Source organism: Gambusia affinis, linkage group LG07 (genome assembly GCF_019740435.1).
Source record: "Gambusia affinis linkage group LG07, SWU_Gaff_1.0, whole genome shotgun sequence".
Lineage (NCBI taxonomy): Eukaryota > Metazoa > Chordata > Actinopteri > Cyprinodontiformes > Poeciliidae > Gambusia > Gambusia affinis.
In genome coordinates this window covers 19475346-19491133 of record NC_057874.1, presented here as the reverse complement: position 1 = coordinate 19491133, position 15788 = coordinate 19475346, and the positions used below count along the sequence as shown (strand labels likewise).

Below are 15788 nucleotides of genomic sequence, written 5' to 3'. Positions count from 1 at the left end.
CTACTGGTTCCATGCTTAAAATGTATGCAAAATTATCAGCCACTTTGACATGGAAATCCAAATAATTCATAATTTCTTCAGGCTGAGAAATCTAGTGACACACAGTACAGTGTATGTTTTCCTCTTGCCAATACAAAAAGCGAGTATTAACTTGTCTCTGCTTGCGGAAACAAGTTAAATTACTTTGTTAACTGATTTTAGTCCTTGAAGCTGAACTTTGGGCTATTTTTGATGTCTTGACACAATTAATGAACACTTAGCTATTGAGGTATTTGTCAATGCACTCTGTTCTGGCCAAACATTTTTTAAAAACGTTTTTCTGATCAGAATCAAATTCAGAAGCTTTAATTTCCAGGAAAAGACTTGGATGCTGCTGTTTTCCTGTAACCAGCTGCAGATTGCTGAGAGGACAATTTACTTCGAGGTGCAACACGTTTTCACCAGACCAAACTTAGAAACACACACACACACACACATACAGTTGTCACTGTACTCTCACTAACCTCATTATAGTTATTCGCATCAGTTCAGTGAATGTGGGTTAGTCTGTCTGCTCGTTTCCTCCCTCCAGATTCATCTTAGTGCAAGGAAATGCCTTTATGGTTTGAGCTCAGATGACCCGCCCTCAGCACACACACGCTGCCTGCTGCAAGCTCCGCTCCGCTCTGTAATTCACTCTGGAGAAGCGATGAAGGACATACTGGTGCTGCTGCTTCTGCTGACTCTCCGAACTATCAAGGTAAGCTCCATCAAGCTTTGTAACGAGGGGACAAATGCAGGCTGTGCCGCCACAAGTTATTGAGCAAAAAAAGTTGGGTCAATGTCATTGAAAGTAATTCCAGCGTCAAAATAAAAGCCCAGATGTCTATGTTACACGTGTTTCTATGATCTAACCTCATTAGTTGTCATAAAGATTTTATTTTTTCTTATAAGTGTGACAAATTATTGTGGGAATAAATAAGCAATAGTAAGTAAATACTTACTCTACTAAGTGTTTAGTTTCGGTTACTTGGAATGATGTTGTCTCAGACATTTAAAAGGAAGCTGTTACTTTGTTTTAGCTTTTGTGGGCATGGAGCCATGAGGAAATAACTTTATGTTCTCTGATAACCTATCAGTGTTTATTTATGCAGATGATGTTTCTCGTCAGTCCTTGGTCAAACGGTACAATTCCCTGTACTTACCAAAGAAAACCCGGGGCTTGTAGACTGACGCCTCTTGTTTCCTGTAATACCAGAAACTGCTGCTGCTGCTGTCAGCATAATTCTGTCTTTTGCTTGTCATTGGTGCTGTGGTGAGACAGCTCTATGTCAGGTGTGTGAAGAGTTACAGTGCCACGCTCCCTCTCACCTTGCCAAATAACGTTTTAGCTTATGCATCCGTGCAGTTCCCGCAGAAACGCAGAGCCTCCCCACAGAAAGGAATGCACCTCAGACATTGAGACAATGGCTCCTTTTTTCTTCTGAGTTTGCAGCTCAGGCTTCACTAGGACAGAAAAAGGTGGGCGCAGGTGTGGGTGCTCTGGTGCATCACGCTTCTATATTTAAAATATCAGAGCTAGTCGGGGGCCACTTGATCCATTCCCCTAATTAGCAAATGACTAAATTCAGGCTGTTTTGACCAAGCAGTTGGCCAGGGTTTACTGTGTCCTGATAAAGAATACACAGCTTCTTAAAATATATTTTGGGGGTTTTCTGTGATGCACTACACAAAGTAAAGCATAGAGATTTTTGTGGTATCTTGAATACCACACACAGTAAAGCATTCAAGATAAATATCTTGAATGTGTAGGCGCTCAGCCCCCTTTCTTTCGAACCCTATAAATAAAAAACAGTGCAGTCTATTGCATTCATAAGGCATATAATTAGCAAACAGGAAAGTGTCAGTATAAATATAACTCTTATTCAAGAGCTATAGACTGTTTGTTATTTTGAAGGAGTTGCAGAGATCCACAGGTCATGTGCGAGAATCGGTTGGCAGGAAAAGTATTAGATGTGTGATCTGGCCTTTTTAAAAGTGGCAGAGCACAAAAAGAAAGTAATAATGGAAAAAATACATTACAGTATTTAATGTACAGAGAGACAGAAGAAGTTGGAAGAATATACTCTGGACAGATGAGATAAAAACAGAGGTTTTTGGCCTGTATGCAGAATGTTCTGCACAGGGAAATGAACGCGACACATCACCCAAAAAATCCAGTCAGGGAAATATTTATTTATTTTATTATTATTTTTTTTTTTCCTTTTTAGTATAAAGGGATGGAGAAGCTGATAAATTTTTATAGATGGAGCTGGATGCAGGAAAATTCCCAAAAGTAAATATATTAGAAGCTTCAAAAGACCCAAGGTTCATTTAACATCATTTCTACAGCCAGAACTACCATGTAAGGGCTTAGTGGTGGTAGTATCATGCTGTGGGGACGCTCTTTTGTTCTGCAAGAACATAAAAGCTGCTCAGAGCTGATGGGAAGAATAATGGAGCGAAACACATGGCAGTCCTGGTAAAACAACAGAAGCTGCAAAAGACGTCATGCTAAATGCTAACCATCAACAGGCAATCATATGGTTTAAATCAAAGCATATTCTTATGTAAGAAAGGCCTAGTCAAAGTACAAAACTAAATCCAATCGAAAGTCTGTGGCAGACATTCTTATTTACTAACAATCTCAGTGAGCCAAGGAGCGTTTTTCAAAGGACTTACACAGGAGAGCTGAATACAAATGCACCTCACGTTTGATTTTGTGAGATTTTTATTGCAAATTATTTTTTTTTAAAAATGTGTAAAATTTTTCATCCACTTCACAAATATGTATTACTATGTGTTGGGCTATCAAACATGAACGCTGAAGTTTTTAGCAGAAAAAATGTGATTTGAATTCTTCTAAGCACTGTAAGTCTGCTTCAAAGTGAACAAATGTACTAAGATGTAAAAAAAAAAGTTTATTTGTTTCACCCTTAAGTAATAAGTTACACATTTTTATGTTTTCTTCCCACAGGTTCGCTCGCTCCCATATCAGCCTGACTCCAATGGAAATTGTCGCAATCTGAAAACAGAATACTTGCATGATGGTATTAACTTGTGCTGTAAGAAATGCCCCCCTGGTAAGTTCTTTACTTTTCACACAAAATAAAATACAGATGCAATTTGTGAAGTTCAGACACCTTACATAACTGTTAAAGAAGGTTACGGTATAACAGGTTGCGTGATGATGCACCTCTTGAAACCCAGTGGTGAAGGTTTGGGCGTGAAGGTGTGAGAGAAAATAAAATAAAACAAAAAGAAAGAAATGCACCCACCGAATTTCAGAACAAGACCTACTAAGCAAAAGTGCTAAATCGAAGTTTAGAGCGTATCTGGTCAAATTTTGTATAAAGTATATGGTATAATATAAAAGTACCTCATTATCTGCAGAAGTGACATTTTCAAAAATCAGTCAGATAAAATTAAACAAAATTATTTTTCAGACAGGAATATTTATTCTTCCAGTTAACTTTACAATTTTAAGCAAATCATTTCCACGAGGTGCATTCGCTTTCTAATGTTAAAATCCTATTTTTAGTGTTAAGTGGTATTAAAACTCGTGCACTGTGGTTTTAAAGTAGCACAGCGGCTACACAGCATGCATGGCTGCTGATCGTTGCCAACAAACTGAAAGGTTTCGTATTGTTATGAAAAACTACCGCTCAGATGGAAACGGCTTCATCACTTAGTTTATTATCTGTAAATCTCAATTAAAGTCCTGTTGAGAAAAGGAGTAATCTTTGTAATGCATCTTTGGATGTTGGAGTGAAATTTCTTCTCCTATGAAGTTTTTTTTTTTTTGGAGTGTGCTGGTTCTCCTGGTAATTTTTTGAATTGGTTAATTGCAATTAATGATGAGTCACAGAACGGAGTGTTCGCTGTTTATTGTAGGTATTTTTTTCTCTATTCAAAAGAAACTAACATGCACAGTGATGATCTCACAGTTTCCATTTCTGTTGGTTTTGAAAGCATTCAGTTTCACAGCTGGGAGCATGAAGACAAACGTCAGCTGTAAAATTATCATCGTTATTGGAAATGGGGAGCCGTTTCATCTAAATGCATCTTTATCATGAGGAAATGCAGAAAACCGATGTTAATTTCCAGGGGAATTTTGATTTCTTTCTTTTTTACAAATTCTTTTGCTACTCAGAAATGAATGGCTTGTGAACAGCACTGCCTTTGATCTCTCTGGGAAAGGGTTTGTAGGCATGTAAATTTGATATTTAGCAAAGATTGTTCAGAATTGAGCCTGTGAGATCACAGCCGCACACTTCACTTCCTTCCACACTTTCGATGGGGATTCCACACACTGAAAGTATTTTTTTTTTCCCTCTTTATTTTTGAATTTATTTGTTCTTTAGAGTATTCGCCTGAAGGAACAGCCTAGAGTTTGTGTGAAGTTTATCTTTGCTAACGACAAAACGGCGGCGTTAACAATGTTTTGTGTTGTGAGGAAGAGGAATGCAGTTTGACTTGGAGGCTTTTGCAACCACTGCTCCTGTTCAAGCTCTAACTCGATCCGCTGTTTCTCTTAATCTTATCTTTGCACCACAGAGTGAACCTCACATCCTGATTCATTGTTCAGTGAGTTCGACAAACACATTTTAGCTGGTGTCTTATCATTTTGTTTGGCAATTCACATAACGAATGACTCACATTTTACACGTCTAATTATTGTGGTGATTTAAAATGTAGACTGTTTCATGTGTGGGTACAACGTTGTGACAAGAATCTTTAATGTTGCAGCATTTATTTTCATGCAGCATTGCTAAGATTCTGCCATGATTACTGGCGAGTCAGGCCGCTACAAAGACTCTTATCTGGCTCATCCCACTGGATTTCCGTGGAGTAAAGTCCAACTGAAGTATTTTTTAATCCATCTAATAAAATAAAGGTTGTAAAATAAAGGCAATTGATCCTTAATATAAAATGTATTGATGGCATCAATGGCCGGGATCTTTTCTTAAGAAAAAAATCAAAATTCAAGAGCAGATGAGCAGCATATTTATTGAAAGAGTCTAGAAAGGGTTACAAAGCCACTCCTAAGGCTTTGGGTCTCAAGCAAAGCACATTGAAAACTGTTAGTCACAAATAGAGAAAACATGAAAAATCGTTGAAGCTACTCGGAAGTGGCCGGCCGACCAAAATTACTCCAAGATTGCACCAACAACTCATCCAGAAGGTCAACAAAGAACCAAGAGCAACATGTAAAATACTGCAGGCTTGATTAAGGGACAGAGATTCAGCAGTAATGATTTATAGACCAAATCCATTGATGATTTAAAAATGAAAATGAAACAATGACCTTGTTTACAGGCTCTAGGAAGAGATAATGAGCAGCATTTAAGACAAGCTTAAAGAGATATAATGAATCAAAATCATAGAAGAATTTAAAAAAGGAGGAAAGTCTGAATTGAAACAAACTTGGCTTTATACAAGAGCTCAGCTGCCTGTTCAGTTTAAAATGACAGATTTATCTTTTATTCAGGATCATAACTTTTAGTTTGCTGATTTAAGTAGTTCCCATCGTTCTTTTCTACAGGCACTCACACGATCACAAAAAAAGTAGAACAGTTTTGTTTTAAGATAGGTTGAAGGAGCAGAACGTCGAGTGAAGAAAGAATAATCCCCGGTACTGAACCCTGGGGAACTCCAGCAGTCGATGGCAGTGAAATTGAGGTGTCACTGAGGCTGACTCTAAATCCAGGCTACAAACGAGGTCACGGTTGTCTTTTGTTTAAAATAATACCCTATTGCTCTGAAATTGCTCCATCAAACATCCAAATGTTTTTGCGTCTTAGCAATGCTAAGCTATGATTTTCTGTTTAAATCTGTTAATAGTTATTTCTAAAGTTGATCCAACAGCTCTAGTAACTAAAGTTCTCTTTGCTTTTTGTGCCCATCTCTAACTTCTCTTTGATTATTGTTTTACAAAGTCAGTCAGATTCATTCAATGTTTTTTAATTATGTTTTTACTTTTTAGATGGTGGTTTACCACATAATTTCAAAGTGTTAAAATTAATAAATTTTTAATCCCACTTTAGTGTGTTTGGTAATCTCATTTGTTTTGTTTGTTTAAGCCCTGCTGCCGTCCATAACGGAGTACATCTTTTGCACATCAAGTTTCTGACACGACTTCTTCTAGTTGCCATTATAAATCTAAAATCCAAATTCAGACTCGACCTGCTGACTTTGTTCAATCAAGCAGAATTTCTTTCCTATATATGTTGTTTAATTGTCTGTTCAGTAACTAAATGAATGTTTTCACAGGGCAACGACTGAGGCAAGAGTGCTCTAGAAACTTCGACTCAGAGTGTGAACCATGTGGATCAGACCAGTACATCGAGACCTGGAACTACACCCCAAACTGCTTGTCCTGCACCAAGTGCAAAGAAAGTCAGTAGCTGTGTTGTGAATTTATGTTGCAACAATACCTGATTCATTCATCCAATCCACAGTTTTACTTCCTACTGATGGTTTATGTTTACTTTCTCTCATGCTGAACCAGAAAAAGGTCTTGTGAATCACCAGAACTGCACCTCAACCAGAAACGCCAAGTGTGTTTGCAGATCTGGGATGTTCTGTGATATCGGGTTTGATAATCCATTCTGCACAGACTGTAGGCAGTATAGAGTTTGCAAACCTGGATTTAGAGTTTCTGTGCCAGGTAAATTAAACTCTTAAAAAATATTGTTTAAACATCTAGAGATCTAATAAATAATTATGCTGAAGGACTTTTCTATGAGATGCACTGATCTTGTGAAATGTTTTGTGTTCATATCAGGCACGCTGAACTCTGATGTGAAGTGTGAGAAATGCCCCACCAATCCCTGTCCGCTTCATACAACAGTACAAACGATAATGACTACAGTTACAGTAAACGCCACAACGTCAACAGGCCCACAGCAGATGACGCAGCCAGTCAGGTCTCACCTAACCATGGAACCCAAAAGCCCTAAACCAGAACAACCCATCAGCGAAATGGGTACAAGTTTCATAAGCTCACTGTAATGCCTGATCAGTGTTTCGGTGTGCCTGTTTCTCATGTCTGATCTTGACTTGTATCTGTGTCCCACTTTCTGCTTAGTTGCGGTCATTGCTGGTGCCTCTGGATTCATTTTGTTTCTTATCATCGTCTTCCTCCTGCTGATACTTTACAAACGAAAGAAAACTAGAGGTAACATCACCCATACCAGTCTTAATGATGGACGGTAGACTTTTAACCCAAATTACTGAACAGAAATAGTCACTGTTATTTAATTCTTTAACTGAATCTGTTCTGGTCATAATCACACTGAATGTCTTTTCTTTCCTGTTTTCCCAGATTCTGGACACTTTTCACCTAAAGTAGATGCAAATGGAAACTGTGAGGCAGCAGAACAGGTGAGTTTTGTCTCTGTACATTCCCAGCATGCCTTTCTTTCAATATACCAGGGGTCTGCAACCTGCAGCTCTTTGGACCTTCCACAATGGCTCTTAATAACTTTGTCTGAAGATGATGAAAAAAACAACTAATACTTTTAAATATGGGTATAAAAACAAGCGGAGCTTTTTGCAATTTTACAGCTTTTTATTTGAATAATGTAACTGAATTTTCACAACAGAGTGACTCTAAAAGTATCAATTCTTATATCTAATTATCTTGTCATTAAGTTGAAAACATGTGCTTTTCTATTCCAGTATCAACATCCCGTGTAAAAGTTACATTTGTATTTTAAAACCTCTGAATAAAATTAAAATGGTGGTTCTTTAAAAATAATACATTTCCTATATTACAGGGATTTGCAACCTTTACCATTCAACGAGTCATTTCTGTCCTCAGTCCAGCTAAATAAAACTCATTTAGAGCCACAAATGTAATTTTTTTTTTTTTTTGGTATAAATCTACTTTAGGAAATTTATTTTAAAGACCCACAATTTAATTTTTATTTTTGTAGGTTTTAAAATACAGAAAAACAAAACCTGTAAAATAAATAAATAAATAAATGGCAAAAGAAAAACATTGTTTTTGACAAGATAATTAGACATAAGAAGGCTGTTGATACTTTTAGTGTCATGCTCTTGCGAAAATTCAATTAAGTTATACAAAAAAAAAACTACTGAAAGCTGCATTTATTTTTATATCTATATTTAAAAGTATTATTATAATTTTTTTTTTTCATCTTTGGACCATTGTCGAAGGTCAAAAGACTCACTTTATCAAAAGGTTGTGTAAGTTACACGACCTTTTGATAACATGAGTCTTTTGACAGCCACAGGTGTTACATGATGTAAAACTTGTTTTATTTAGCTGGACTGAAGGTAAAAATGGGTTTTTGAATGCTGAAGGTTGCAGATCCCCTGCAATCTGTTGTGATTCAATAATTTTATTTTTCCATCAAATATTTACGAAACGTTTGGTTCTTTTTAGTAATATTTCTGTTATTTTTATGTTATTTAAGCTACTTTAAAACACTGAGATTTTATTTAAATGCAGCAGACTGCTATAGTAGCTTCAGCTCCTCTGGGAAAACGTTCTATATAAATTTATATGTATTTTCCTTCATATTTTTCCTTTGACCTTCTTGAAATGTTTTTTTGAAACTAACTCACACTGAAGAAGTTGAATAGAAATCAATTAAGGATTGTTTTGAACTTTCCTGCAGTTCTCCAACAGTGAGCTTTAGAGAGATTTATTATCTGTGTTAAGGTCCTGCTCTCTATGTGTGTGTGTGGTGACTAAACAGACTTAGTTCCTCCTTCAGCCTTGTGGTCAGTGGCTTACATAAATGAGACTATGTGTCACATAATATTTATAACCAAGGGAATTAAGACTCATTGTTTCTTAATTAAATGTTTTCTAGATAATCTGGTGAACTTAAAATTTTCATTTCATAAGAATTCAACATGTGATTGTGTTTTTTTTCACCACTGAGTAAATGATTGGATTGGATGAATTATTCAAGTGTGAGGTCATATTACTGTAAAAGTCAGACTATTTAAACCTATTTATCATAAGGGAAAAAATGTGAAAGAAGAAGAATTGGTTTTTGGTTTTTTTTGCTCAAACTGTAGCAGATATAAAAGCTAGACTTCATGTATGTTTTTAATCTAACTTAAAAATCAAATTAGCCTCAAGTTAGCTGCATGCATCATGCTTGTGACGATATAAAAACACTGACTCTCGATTTGTTTCGTCACTAGAACGGTCACACCAACCTTTCTCAGATGATTTCATCCGAACTTACCTCACCAGAGCAAATGTTTCTGCTGGAGAAAGGGGAAGTCACCAGTGACCAAAGTGTGAGCAGCAGCGATACCGAAACTTCAACCAGGGCAGATGGTTTGAGCAGCTACGAGTCTCTCAGGCTTCTACAACCAACTTTAGGTCTTGACAATGCAGCGTCTCTCCTGTCGGAGCCCATGACCTTACAGTCCTTCCCGGACCCCGTCGCTCCTCAACGCAGCATCAGCACACAGAGCTCCTCTCAGCCCACCAGCCCACAGATTGTCAGCCCCGTAACGAACAGTCCCCACGTCAACGTCAACATCACTTTGCACATAGGAAATGGTTCCTGTGGGACGCCATCTTTTCAGCCGACAGACTGTAACCAAGTGGAGCATCAACTTCCCTTAGGACAGGAAGAGGAGTCCGTCAGCTCTCCTCAGCAAGAGGCAGGCAAACTGTCGTTTATGTCAGTCGAGGAGAGTCCCAGCTATTGCACATGAAAACTCCTCTCCCTTCTGAACATTTTTTTAACATTACTGTAAAAAGCTTTGACTGAAGGAATGTGCAGCAAAAACCCAATGCTTTGTTTTGTCTTCAGCTGTTACTTTATGGGTATGTGTATATATTGTTTGTTGTTGTACATAAATGTTCTAAATATAGATTTATTTAACGTTTTTTTTTTTACATATATTTCTGATTTGTACAGTGGACATAAAATAAAAGGGTATTCAAGTGAGTTTCAGAGTTCTTACATATTTCTTGCCTAGCACAATTGGAGTTTATTTATTTATTTAAGACCCGGCATAAAAGAATGAAGAGTTTGTGATGAAACATGGTTTAAATCTTTCCAGCTCTTCATATTTTTCTGCATTTTAGGCTAGAAGATGCCAAACAGAAAACAGAGCAGAAGAAATAACATTTATGCTGATTCTCTCTTTATCCCTTGTAAAACTCAGCATTAAGATTGCCAAGTTAATGTTCAGATTTAGAATAATTTGAAAATCAGTGCTCCATTCAATCTCACCAAGCTTCAACTTCAGTTATGCAAAGAAGTAGCAATACTTTCCAGTCTCTACATGTGCAAATGCTAGCTGAAACATACCCAAAAGCATGTAAATATATATATATATATATATATATATATGTATGTATATATATATATATATATATATATATATATATATATATATATATATATATATATATATATATATATATATATATATATATATATATATATGTATGTATGTATATTTCTGCCTCTTGAGAGTTATGCACATTTGTGTTGGTTTTATCATATTTAATCCCAGTACAATATATTGAAGTTTGTAGTTGTAACATGAAACAATGGGAAAAATTGCAAATGGTGTGAATAATTTTGCCAAGTGCAATACTTTGAATACATGTTCACACATATATAGCATAATATATGTAAAGAATGTTTGAATATCATCAGACCTAAATTCAGCAATTTTAGAACAACTGTATTTCAAACAGTATAATTTTCAATAGTATACTTTGTTACATTTTTAAAAGTATTTGAACTTAATATGGTATTCTTCTTTCCTTAAAACATAAATTATCTTCAACTATGTGTCTAAAAGTGCCCCATAATTAAAGGCATAATAAAAACTATTTAAAAATTAATAACTACAAATTAAAATCGATTAAATAAATTAATGCAGCTGTAATTATTTGTTTAGATATTAAAATAGCTAAAACAATAGTACATATGTTTAGTTTGCACTTAAAGTGCTGTGCGTATTAAGCAATCAAGTGATGCAATTTTGATGAAAATTAGTTCATGAAAGCAGTTCATAGTTAAATAGAAAATATTTATAATATTTACAAAAAACATGTCTTTTTTTAACTTAATTATTAATTTGGGTATTTATTTATAGAAATATTATTTTTTCGAAAATGTTTAATGTATTTATGACAGTTTCCTATAAAAATACTTCATATCGACTCATGTCTGCCAGCCATATTTAAAGCCTCTTAACTGAATTGACTGTGATTTCTACAGACACTGCTGACACCTGCTGGTGGAAGACGAGCACTGCAGCCACTGACCAAATATCCCTCATTCGATTCATGAAAACGCTTTTACGGAGTTGTGACAGTCTCTTTATTTATGTCGACTAAAATGTAATTCAGACCATTTAATGAATTGTTTCGGTTTTTCTTTATGTGTTCTGGTGTTTCTTCTCGTAAAGGTAAACTGCTAACAGCAGGTGAACAGGAGAAAGGAAGTGTGGGTCACTTCATTTTAGAAATCGGGGGTCAACGGTTAAATTTTAACTGCTCTATCAAAGAGTCTAAATTATTTTGATTCCTTTAAAATGACGGTGGTCATCTGAGTATCTCGGGTTGTTTTACTGTAGGTTGAATGACGTTAATAATGGAAACATCATAATGTTTAATCCCCTCTGAACACCCCTCTTTGTGTGGGCCAGTTGGTTTCGTCTGTTGCCGATGTGTGTCGGTGTTCTTCCTGAAAAGACACTCGCATTGAAGCCGCTGATGTCGCCGCAGAGAGGTCGGTAGGTTAAGGTTCGTTTCCTCCGCTTTTATTCATTTTTGTTGTGGAAAATGTCACATTGAGATAAGTTCCCACCGTTTATGTTTAAGTGATATTATTTACTGTTAATAAGCAGGTTAAATTAATTAATGCTCCGCCTTTTATTGTGTCATTCATCCTCCTGTTGTGGCTTTTTTTGTTGTTGTGCCTTGTCTGTTGTGTTTACAAATCCAGCTAGGTGTCGAGTCAAGCTAGTTAAATAAAGCATGTGCCACGACTTTACAGCACGTGTCAAACTCGGTGTAGTTTTTAAATGATTGTCAGAATGAAGGAAGCTGCTCCAGGCTGTTTAAAACTCTCCTGATTTGGAAAATAAAATGAAAGCTCCTCAACACCGGGGAAGGAGGTCGACAGCAACAGAGGACAGGGCTGCAGGTGTTTGCCTGTTGGTCGCCTGGGAGGTTGTTTGTTGAGGTTAGGGATAAAAGAGACGTGGGGAAATACCCGAATCTGGAAAGTGATTTAGCAAAATGAAAAGGCATTTCCTTGGAAGCTTCGACATTTCCAGGTGTTCACGCAGGTAAAGGGGGAAGCTGTCAAAGTGAAACCAACTGCGGTTTTATGTTATAAGCGCCGAGTAGATGATATCCACCTGGATTATGTGCATTGTTGAGCTATAAATAATGCTGCAATATTTACAGTAACAGTTGTCAGTCAGAAAAGACCAATAGCTTCTTTAAACTATTGGTGTATTTGTATTCAGCTCCTTTTATTATGGCAGCCCTAAATAAAGTCAACCAGCTGCCTCCACTAATCAGCTAACTGGTGATTGGAGTCAACCTGTGTGAAAAAACATCTGTTTTCCAATCAATCAGGTTCATTTGTACAGCAAAACATAAATCTAGATCATCTAGTGAATAGCTGTGAAAACCAATAACCGATATTATATTTGTGTCAAGAGCCATTGTCAACAAACGACAAATATGTTGGTCAGTGTGCCATGCATTTTGGTTCAAAAGCAACTCTAAAAAAGGAAAATAAAACATTACTGAACAAGCAGCAACATAAGTCGTTCTCTGGTCTGAGTTTGTTTGAAGGAAGCTTGATAAAATACTAAACAATCCTGGACAAAATTCTGTTGAAGGCTGTAAGAGACTTTAAAATAAGGTGGATGCTCACTTGCCAGCAGGACAGTGACTTAAAACATACATTCACAACTACAGTGACATCAATGCTTTGACTTCAAAGTATATCCGTGTGTTAGACTGGTCTAGTTAAAGTCTGTGCCAAGGCCTGAAAATTGATGTTCACAGATGCTCTGCCAATAAATATGGCTGAGCTTGAGATATTTTGCAAAGAAAAATGAAGAAAATATTTAACATGGGCTGACAGCTGTTTGTAATTGAATATATAAATTCATTGACTCAGAAGAATAGAAATGCATGCTGCAGTTTTAAAATATTGTTAAAACCATGAATATTTTTACTTCCATAAATCATGTCAACACTACACATTGTCTGTGGTTGGGATATGAAAAAGTTCAAAGGTTAGGAATACTTGTCAAAGCATCAACAATGAAAACGAGGTATTGACCCTTAGAAGCTGGAAGATTTTTATTTTTTATTTTTATTTTATAGTTAATGTTAGACTAATTGCTGTTGGTTCAACTCTTACTTAATGTTTAATGAGTTCTTACCAAAGTCCATTTGGTTAATGTGTTACTCCTAAATATTACTTACTGTTTTTGAAAACAGGACCAATCTGGCCTCAGATTAAAGATTTGATGCATCATTTTCTCTTTTCCTCTCTCTGATAGTGTCACAAACATCCATTTTGAGAACTCCGGTAGATCTTCTCAGTCTGCACTCGCGTGGCCGTGGACCATCCGCTCTCAGATTAAACGCAGTGTGCTTCGCTTCAGAACTTCGTCCTTTTAGATGCCGCTCAGCCTTTGCAAATGGCTTGTTGTCTGAAGGACGAGCTCCTCTGTTCCATCTGCCTCAGCATCTACCAGGACCCCGTCAGCTTCGGCTGCGAGCATTACTTCTGCAGGAAGTGCATCACCGAGCACTGGAGCAGGCAGGAGCCGCACGGGACGCGGGACTGCCCCGAGTGCCGCCGGACCTTCGCCGATCCACTGCTGTCGCCGAGCCTCAAGCTGTCCAACATTGTGGAGCGCTACTCGGCCTTCCCGCTCGACGCGATCCTGAACGCGCAGAGGAGCTCCTACCCCTGCAAGGACCACGAGAAGGTCAAGCTCTTCTGCCTGACGGATAAAAGCCTGGTGTGCTTCTTCTGTGACGAGCCGGCGCTTCACGAGCAGCACCAGGTGACCACCATTGACGAGGCGTTCGAGGAGATTCAGGTCAGTGGGCGCAAACACACTTCAGCTGCTTATTTATAGTGATAACTTTGTTTTGTTTTCAAGTAGGGCTGAAATAATTAGTCAGGTTATTGAAATAACTACCAACTAATTTAGTAATCGATTGGAGTATAAGGGCTCTAAAAAAGACATTTAGCTGAAAGAACAAGTAGTCAGAGGAGTAATTAAGCCAAATGTGGACCAAATAAATGCAGAAATTCTGCATTTGAGATGTAAAAAGAACATTGTCTATAAATATGTTTAATCCAGAACTCCTCAAGTGCCATAGTTTAGATCAAATTAAAAAAATAATCAAGATTTTATCCCCACACTTTATTGATAAGTGAGCAGATAGGGCTGAGCTTTTCACATGTTGATGATAAAAGTATATTTTTTTAACTGCAGATGCATCCTTTGCTACAAGTTAAGCTTTAACTAAAAGGAATGCTATGTTCCTGACTTTTAGGCAATCAAATGTTTATTTTCTCATTCATTTAGCAAAGGAATTGCATATTTTAATGTTGTTCTTGTATTATATAAAAAGGTCTTAAATAAAAAATCAGCAGAATGTGACATTTTTTTATCTGATTAATCAGTACAGTAATCAAGAACTAAAATACTTGTGAATTACATTTTTATATTTAACTACTAAGAGTATTTTACAAGTTAGTTTATCTAATTTTGCTTTTATTTGCAAAACCCTGGATGACTCCACTGACCATAGTTAGTGTTTGGAACTCATTGTTTCTACAGTAAAAATGCACCATAAGTGCAGCTCATTCTGCAAGCTGTGGGAACCTTTTCCAGGAAGCAGGGTGGTTTTCTGGGGCCAAACTTCTCAACTGTTTCCACTGTGGCGATAAATCAGGGTACCAAGGCTGGAGTCTAGAAAACGGCTATGATAAGGGGAAAGCATTTCTGGTAATGCTCTTGAATTACGAGTATAGAGGATGCAGAATGGCTTTTACTGTTTGAATATTTTCTGGTTTCAATTTCAGTCATCTCCCAGTTTAAAGTTTTCACTTCCTGTTGGCTTCAAGTTATACAACAGGAGTTGGTGTTTTCTTTGCAAACAGATTTTAAATTCTGTTGGGGGAAAAAAAATCTTTGTTGAAAATCTGTCTTTTGTTTTGCGTAGATTTTAAATAAAATTAGTTGACCTTAGCATGCATATTAATCATATTTAATGATTATATCTGATCACTTAAATGAATCCTGGACTTTGGCGTTTAGCATCTGGGAAGTTACAAAGTGTAAACTATCTTATCTAAGTTAATTTTTAAGGGATTTAAAAAAATAATCAAGATTTTATCCCCACACTTTATTGATAAGTGAGCAGATAGGGCTGAGCTATCTCTCTACTGTGGAGAGAAAAAAAAGGTTTTAATTTAAACAAATATTGAGTTGTAATCCTTTGCTCTAATAGCAAGTATTAATAGCCTGGTATGAAATTCTCACTACATTCAAACTTTTAGAGAAACAATCCACAGAAATGTAACAAATTCTCAATTAATTGATTTTATTCAAGACCTAGAGGCAATTACTATTCCTACTGCAGATGAAAAATATGGATTGCTACAATATAAGGGCTATAAATAGTGATTATTATTTTAATACATTAGAAAAATTAATAAACACTCAGTAAATCTTAATACACTGTTAAAGTAAAGCTGCTT

At 36.5% G+C, this 15788-nt stretch overlaps 2 protein-coding genes across 2 annotated transcripts in view; both read left to right on the top strand.

Annotated features, from left to right (window-relative positions):
* The first annotated feature begins 220 nt into the window (after positions 1 to 220).
* Positions 221 to 9965, top strand: tnfrsf1b (tumor necrosis factor receptor superfamily, member 1B). Its single transcript, XM_044121873.1, has 9 exons — positions 221 to 424; positions 572 to 739; positions 2996 to 3101; positions 6292 to 6417; positions 6530 to 6688; positions 6806 to 7006; positions 7109 to 7198; positions 7346 to 7404; positions 9205 to 9965. The coding sequence occupies exons 1-9, from the start codon at positions 368 to 370 to the stop codon at positions 9727 to 9729; spliced, it is 1491 nt and encodes a 496-aa protein (XP_043977808.1). The 5' UTR covers positions 221 to 367; the 3' UTR covers positions 9730 to 9965.
* Positions 9966 to 11712: 1747 nt separating this feature from the next.
* The window catches only part of trim62.1 (tripartite motif containing 62, tandem duplicate 1), a 43383-nt gene continuing 39307 nt past the window's right edge, over positions 11713 to 15788 (top strand). Inside the window, exons 1-2 of the mRNA XM_044121911.1 lie at positions 11713 to 11782; positions 13567 to 14115. Of these exons, the coding sequence (XP_043977846.1) occupies positions 13708 to 14115 (408 nt within the window). The 5' untranslated portion in view covers positions 11713 to 11782; positions 13567 to 13707. The remainder of the gene's footprint in view (positions 11783 to 13566; positions 14116 to 15788) is intronic.

Bases quoted from the DNA above. Each gene is read 5' to 3' on its own strand.
- tnfrsf1b (XM_044121873.1), top strand. From the start codon at position 368: ATGCTGCTGTTTTCCTGTAACCAGCTGCAGATTGCTGAGAGGACAATT. The intron at 6,418-6,529 runs GTCAGTAGCTGT...ATGCTGAACCAG, and splicing joins CTGCACCAAGTGCAAAGAAA to AAAAAGGTCTTGTGAATCAC. The intron at 7,405-9,204 runs GTGAGTTTTGTC...TTTCGTCACTAG, and splicing joins ACTGTGAGGCAGCAGAACAG to AACGGTCACACCAACCTTTC.